At 40.4% G+C, this 6,502-nt stretch overlaps 2 protein-coding genes across 2 annotated transcripts in view; both read right to left on the bottom strand.

Annotated features, from left to right (window-relative positions):
• Positions 1–1,200: 1,200 nt before the first annotated feature.
• CBG27503 lies at positions 1,201–4,423 on the bottom strand (the record flags this gene model as incomplete). Its single annotated transcript, XM_045239073.1, has 10 exons — positions 1,201–1,445; positions 1,509–1,796; positions 1,867–2,293; positions 2,342–2,553; positions 2,601–2,760; positions 2,806–3,150; positions 3,197–3,348; positions 3,394–3,493; positions 4,048–4,305; positions 4,361–4,423. 10 exons carry the CDS (start codon positions 4,421–4,423, stop codon positions 1,201–1,203), a joined length of 2,250 nt encoding a protein of 749 aa, XP_045098070.1.
• Positions 4,424–5,532: 1,109 nt separating this feature from the next.
• The window catches only part of CBG27504, a gene marked incomplete at both ends in the record, with an annotated part of 5,161 nt that continues 4,191 nt past the window's right edge, over positions 5,533–6,502 (bottom strand). The window contains 3 exons of the mRNA XM_045239074.1: positions 5,533–6,096; positions 6,146–6,288; positions 6,337–6,442. Of these exons, the coding sequence (XP_045098071.1) occupies positions 5,533–6,096; positions 6,146–6,288; positions 6,337–6,442 (813 nt within the window). The remainder of the gene's footprint in view (positions 6,097–6,145; positions 6,289–6,336; positions 6,443–6,502) is intronic.

Raw genomic sequence — 6,502 nt, forward strand, 5'->3', positions numbered from 1 at the left:
CTTAAAACAGAACTCACCTGAGAAAGTCGTTTTTTGTTGAGATTTATGTAGCTGCTAATTTTAAACGCCATGAAGTTCAAGCTTCAACTGATTTCGTGCAGCATCTTTGTTAATTTCTAACAGGACCATTTAAACAAAGATCCAAGATAACGGCAGCAAAGTCTCGGAAACCATCGAAGAAGCTGCAAGCGAATATAATTTTTGAAATTCATGAGAAATCATGTTTTTTTTGATTGCAAGACAAATGAAAATCGTAAAATCTTACTTGATCAGTGTGTTCCATAAAATCCTCCTCATTGCAAGAAAATCAATGTAGGAATTCGAGATAGCTGTCGAAAATCAATATTCGGAGCAAATGAGAGTGCATCGCACAGCTTCTTCCCTGCTCATCAAACAGCTTTTTCCCAGTTGTCCGAGAATCGATCACAAAAACGAACGAATTCACGATTTTGCTCATTCTGGCTTGTTTAGCGATTTCCATGCTGTGGTTCAACATATCAGGCCTAATTACATCTTTGAACTGTAGAACTGAGCGCTGAAAACGATTAGTAATACTTTTTTTTCAATTTCTGCTAGCAACAATAATAAAAAAACGCTGCTTGTTGCTTAAATTTAAAAAAAAACATACCTAAACTCATCGAATAAATCCAGGAACCCCTCAGGTGCTCTCTTCGGAAATCCCGTTTTGTAGCTGTTCGGCATCAGTCTTATGATATTTTAAGGAATTTCAGCGTTAATAAAAACACAATATCAATAAGCAAAGTAAAAGACATTATAAAATGCGATGCTCAAATTTTATTTATTCAAACGAATTCAATGCGCAGTTGTCAAGATTCTGATAGTGGCAAAACGTAGGCCATCTTGAACAATTAGTGGGTCACCAAACATTTAAAAAATGCTTCAAGATACGAGAAACAAGAAAAGGAAAGAATAAATGAAGAGAAAAGAGGATGGAGTGGAGGGGGGGGGGGGGGGATTGAATTTTTAGAGCGGGGAGTGGGTTTAAGATTCGAGCTTCAAGTTTTAAGAACAGGAAAGCGAGAGATAAATTGCGGAAAAAAAAGGGGAGAGGCGTTTTTTTTTGGATTTTTAGCAATTTTTGGAGGGGGGTGAGTAAGTTATCGATGATGAGAACAACTCAAGGTGGGTGTGAAAATGAGAAATAGCAGAGAAGAAAAATTAGGGGGAACGAAACCGACCTTATCTGCCGCTGGAGCGGCGAGCCATTTTATGTTTTGCTGCAGACCGGAGAACAGGAGCGTCTTGGTCAAACGGCTCTTCGTGACGCCTGCGACGGCTCAGAGTAGGTTGTGCCGAAGTGGACGGCAGGGCATTCAAAGTCGTTTGGTGGGGCTCTGGAGTCGTCGCCTGAGAAGATGTGGACATCTGCGAGCTAGCATGTCCTTCTTCGGATTGATCAGTGGAAGGAGCCTTGTCGAGTAGTTCTGGAAATTAGTATTTTGCATGAGCTGTGATTTTTTTTTAAATTTCTTAAAATATGAACTCACCGTTCCCAGACTGGATTTCGTCATCTTCGTCTGAATCCAATTGTATTGTTTCTGGCATCTGATTTTCGATGACTCTGGCTCCAATATAACTGGCTAGCGGCATTGGAGCATCATGACGATTTCTTCCATGAAGAAGACCATTCGAATTCCCGACTTCTTCCTCTTGATCTCCAACACGTGCAAGGCCGACGTCTCCGACTCTAGGGTTATCAGAACTGGATGGCTGCACTGGGGCATCGACCGGGACATCGTTTCTCAGGTAAGTGGTAGGAGCGTTGTCAGGTGGTGCTGAAAATTGGTATTTTGCAAGAATTGCCACTTCCTTTTTGATTTCTTCAAGAAAGACTGATGAACTTACCGCGTCCATACTCTTGGAAGACTTCGCCTGGTTGAGGCATTTCGGACATCTGGATATGGCCCAGAGCAGTTCCTCCGGAATTGGACGGGATGCCGTTTATATTCATCTGCTGTGGCTCATCCGGAAAATTGTTGTTGCCGTTGTTGACAACTCCTTCCGGCACTTCGATTACCTCTCTCTTCATCGCGCTTCCGATTGGCCTCGTTTCGATTGGCCTGTCTTCTTCCTCCAACCTCATGTTTATCTTCGGATATAATGGATTGAAACAATAAACTTGATCTTGATTCTGCTCTTCGAACAGTATTTTCGCAGTTGGTTCCATTTTTCTCAATTCCTCGTTAGCCGGAATCTCGAAGATCTTCTGCACTGTTTGGTAGAGCCCTTGAAGAACCTCATCTGGGAATCTCTGAGAGGCTTGGATGTAATTCTGAAATGAAAATTGCAGTAGAAATTAAGTTCTCTCTATTCTTCTCACCTCCAATACAAGCTCACGGATTTCATTGGCCATTGATGGGTGCTGCGTGAAAAATTGAGGATATCCCGTGTGAAATGCTAGAAGAAGTTTTAAGTAGTGATTGACGTTGGGCAGATAGTAATCATTGCCAAAATGATCCCGTGAGTTCTTGAAGGGAATATTTACCGCAGACCTGATCATATTCGAGATGATCATGAACAGAGACAAATAATCTGTAATAAAACATTTACTTTAAATTTTACTTTGTGTTAATTCATACCTTCAATTGGCTCATTCTTCTTAGCATATTCACTGATTCCCAATTGAATGCAGTTGAGAACATCTGTTTTGACCCAAATTGTGGCCAACATGACGCAGTCATAGTATTGGGAGAAATAATCCCTTTTTCTCGGTGAGTTGTACCTTTTGTTAATCCGGCACTGAAATTGATTTTTTTTAAATCTTAAATCAGTATTAAATCTCACCATCAATAGGTTGACACTTTCTCGAAATATTTTGAAATCTTCTTGTTTTCTCTCGTTTTTGGGATCCTCCATTCGTCTTCGTGCCAAACCGAAAAAAAGCTTCAGATTCTTCAATAATTCTTCAAACACCGACGCATTTTGCATTTGTTTTCTCAGTTCCAAATAGTCCAAAAACTTGTGGATCTGTTCCAAACAAGAGCCCTCCTCATTTTGCATTGGTTCTCGAAGAAGTTGATCCGCGAATGCATTGTGTGTTTCATTTTCTGCAGAGTCCAAGAAACGACGAGCAGCAACAACCCAATTCTGATCGTTTTCCAACACCATCGACAGCAAAGGTGGGGCGTTCTGAAAAAAAATAATATTTGGGATTTTTAATTGGCAATCACTCCACCTCTACATAATAATGCTTCAGTTCCTCGTCAATTTCGACGGATTCGAAGAGGTTCTGCCACATTTTGATTCCGCCATATGACCAGGTCGGGGTTTTTTTCAAAACCTTCTGAAAATGCTCCCGCATTGCGTTTCTGCAGAATACTTGACCTGCTAAAATAGTTTTTTTTAAATCGCATTTCATACCGATTTTCTTACCTGGAGCGGAGTTTTCCAATTCGTATCGAAGGACGAGAGCATGAAGAGCGTCTTCAAATTCATCTCCCATGACTCCATCCTCAAATCGGGACATTTTATTCTGAAAATCCAAATTTCGTAGAATAAGGTTATTGCGCTAAGAGTTGTTTTACGCTATGTATCTCAACTATGAGAAGTTTCAGTTTGCTATGATTGAGAAATTCGTTCAAAAAACGACTGTTTCAAGTGAAAAATTTAAATTTACTTACTTGTCGACGGGCCGGCTGATAACGATTCAGAATTCAAATTTTAAGCAAAACAACATACTAAACGATTGAATTCGGAAAGCTCTTCAATCTTCTATAAAAGTCGACCGGCTTCAAAAACAACAGATTCATGGACCGGGCTGACGATTTTTGGGTGGCCCGCACACGGTTGTTGATTTTAATATCAATTGATTCTTATTGGAGGTTGTAGGGCTTGCAGAAATTTATCAGTTTTTATGTTTTCTTGCCCGCAATTTCAGTTTTTAACCAAAATATCATACGGCCCGTGTCGGTCCGGCGACAAGAACAAAAACTCAGTTTTACGAATTTATTTTAGATCCTTTTTTTGAAAATACGTATGAATGATTTCTCCAGAAGAGTATTTGTATAGAAAAACGTAACAGCTCACCAATAGTGTTTTTAAGCTTTGGATTGCTGCAATGGACATCAACTGAATCCGATTGTTCCACGCTTCTATTGAACCCTGCTCCTTTTCCACTTGTTTCTCAAGTTCTTTCAACTTGCTTATCTGTAGCTCCTTCTGGTGCTGAACTTTGCTCATGAAGTTCGAGAAGAAATTGACGACATGTCGGCATGCGTTCTCGGGCATCTTGGTGGAGCTGAGGAATTCGCTGATTTCACTGCAGTTAGAGATATTTGTCTCCTCCTGAAAAGGAAACCAATGATTTCAGAGTTTGTGATGTCGAAAAATCAAAAATTACCGTCGCATTAACAGCGTTGTTGAGAAGAGAGAGACAAATCTCATCGACACTGGGTTGGGCCATTTTTTCTGGAAAAAATTTGTTTCTAAAAAATGAGAATAGTGAGACACGGACATGAAGAATCTTAAGAAAAACCAATTGACAGTTTGAAACGTGGCATAACACATTTTTCGTTTAAATTGAGAATTTTCTAAAATGCGGTGCTTTACAAAAAGTTCATAGTCAACTCGAAAAAACGCGAATTTTCAAAACAAAAGTCATTCAAAAAAAATTTTCCTAAAATGATTTCTTTTATTCCACCTTAGTGTAAGTTCTTACTTAAATTCAAAAAAAGAATCGATGTTCATTAGAGCAGATTTGCAACATGGCCTAAGTTTTCGACTAAAAACTTCGGCCAGAAGAAAAAAAAAGTCGAAAAAGCCATGGATTCGCGTAAAAAACAAGAAAGGGATGCAGGTAGACAGTGAGAAATGGTTGCAGTCCGCGAAAACGATATGTGTCCTCTGGTGAGCCTGAAATCTGCCCCCGTGGCCATTTTTCTCTGCGTCTCTCCATTGCCCTCCACACTCTTCGCGCACGTCGTCTCTCTGGTCGCACTATTCTGTTGTGTGTAATAGTGAGCGTAAGCGTGAGTGTTTCTATGCATGTGCGTGAAAAAGCGAGCGGGCATCGTCCTCTCCGCGTCGTCGCATTCTGTGGCAAAGTGTGAGAGATTACAGGGAAAGGAGAGATTTCTAGACATTTTCTCTTGCCGTGAGTGTGTGCGTGTATGTCTCGTCCGACGCATACGACTACCCTCTCCGAATAGACGAATCGATTAAAGAAAAAGGAACAGGAGAACGACGAAAAGTGACTGGAGGAACAAGGACGTCACCCCAACGTGGCTGCTCTCACCGAAGAGACGCAGAGAATAGCGCGAAGAAAATTGATTTGAACGGGAAAAAAAACATAGAATGGGAAATAGAACTGAAAAAAGAATGATAAGATAATAGATAACAGATGATATGTCACTGAAAAGAGCTTAATTTAAAGAAAAACAATTTTAAAATCGAGACTTTATTATGAACCGTTTTTAATGAGAAATTGGAATTCAAGAAATACAACCGTTTCGATTGGGAAATTGGGAAAATTAACACAGTCAATTGGATACATAAAAAGATATGATAATCCTCTCAAATGTCGGCATCCGGTTCCTCGGCATGGTCAGCAGCTCCAGCCTCTTCCTCCAGTTTCATATTTACTTGCAAGTCGACTACCATTGGAGTTGGAGCTCTTGTTGGCTCTTCATCATCGGAAAGATCCAAAACATCGAGAACTACACCAGGTTCCTTGGTCTTTGGAGCCTTTTCATCGGGATCCACCACAATGTATTCAATTGGCTCTTCTGGAACTTCCTCGGCCGCTTCTTTGTTTGGGTTTTCGAATTGGACGAAGTTGAATGGTTCAAGATTATTTGGAAAAATGATCAATGCTGGCCATCTCCGAAGATCGGTCATATTTTTCAAAAACATCCGAATAAAATATGGCAACGGCTGTGCAGTCAATCGAACATACAGTACGCATACCAAACAGTATCCGTCGAATTCCACTAACGCCTTCTCCTGAGACACTACAGCTACTGCAACCTTATTCGCCATGTATCTTTTGTAGTATTCATTCCCGAATTGAAGGAAGTCGAACACTGCAGAAATATTTCCGAGCTTTCCGTTTCGAATTTGGGCAACTAGAACGGCAATCTGGAAAACTTAAGTTTTGGCCGAATCCGCCCTCATGAGAAAATCTCACTTTTTCAGCGACTTGGCTCATCTGAAGAACGTTGTGCACTTGGTAGTTGTTGATCACAAAAACAGCGCTGATTGTGTAGGCAACAGACGTTTTCACGTTGCAATTTTGCAATTTCTCGACCAGATCCGTTTCAGCAAAGCTGCCTGAAAGTGTTAGAAACTAAGATATGTTTTTTTGGGATATGATACTACCTTCGATCTCCGCATCGAAGCAACGGTCTACGCGGTCCGAAAACACTTCCAGAAGAATTTTGTGAGATTCTTTGAAACCTTCATCTTGGAACTTGAATTGTGCATTCTGAAAGGTTTGAAAGTTAAATGTTTTGCGAATTTATCAATCGATATCAGGTAAAATGCG

The sequence above is a fragment of the Caenorhabditis briggsae genome (genome assembly GCF_000004555.2).
Source record: "Caenorhabditis briggsae complete genome, chrX, whole genome shotgun sequence".
Classification (NCBI taxonomy): Eukaryota; Metazoa; Nematoda; class Chromadorea; order Rhabditida; family Rhabditidae; genus Caenorhabditis; species Caenorhabditis briggsae.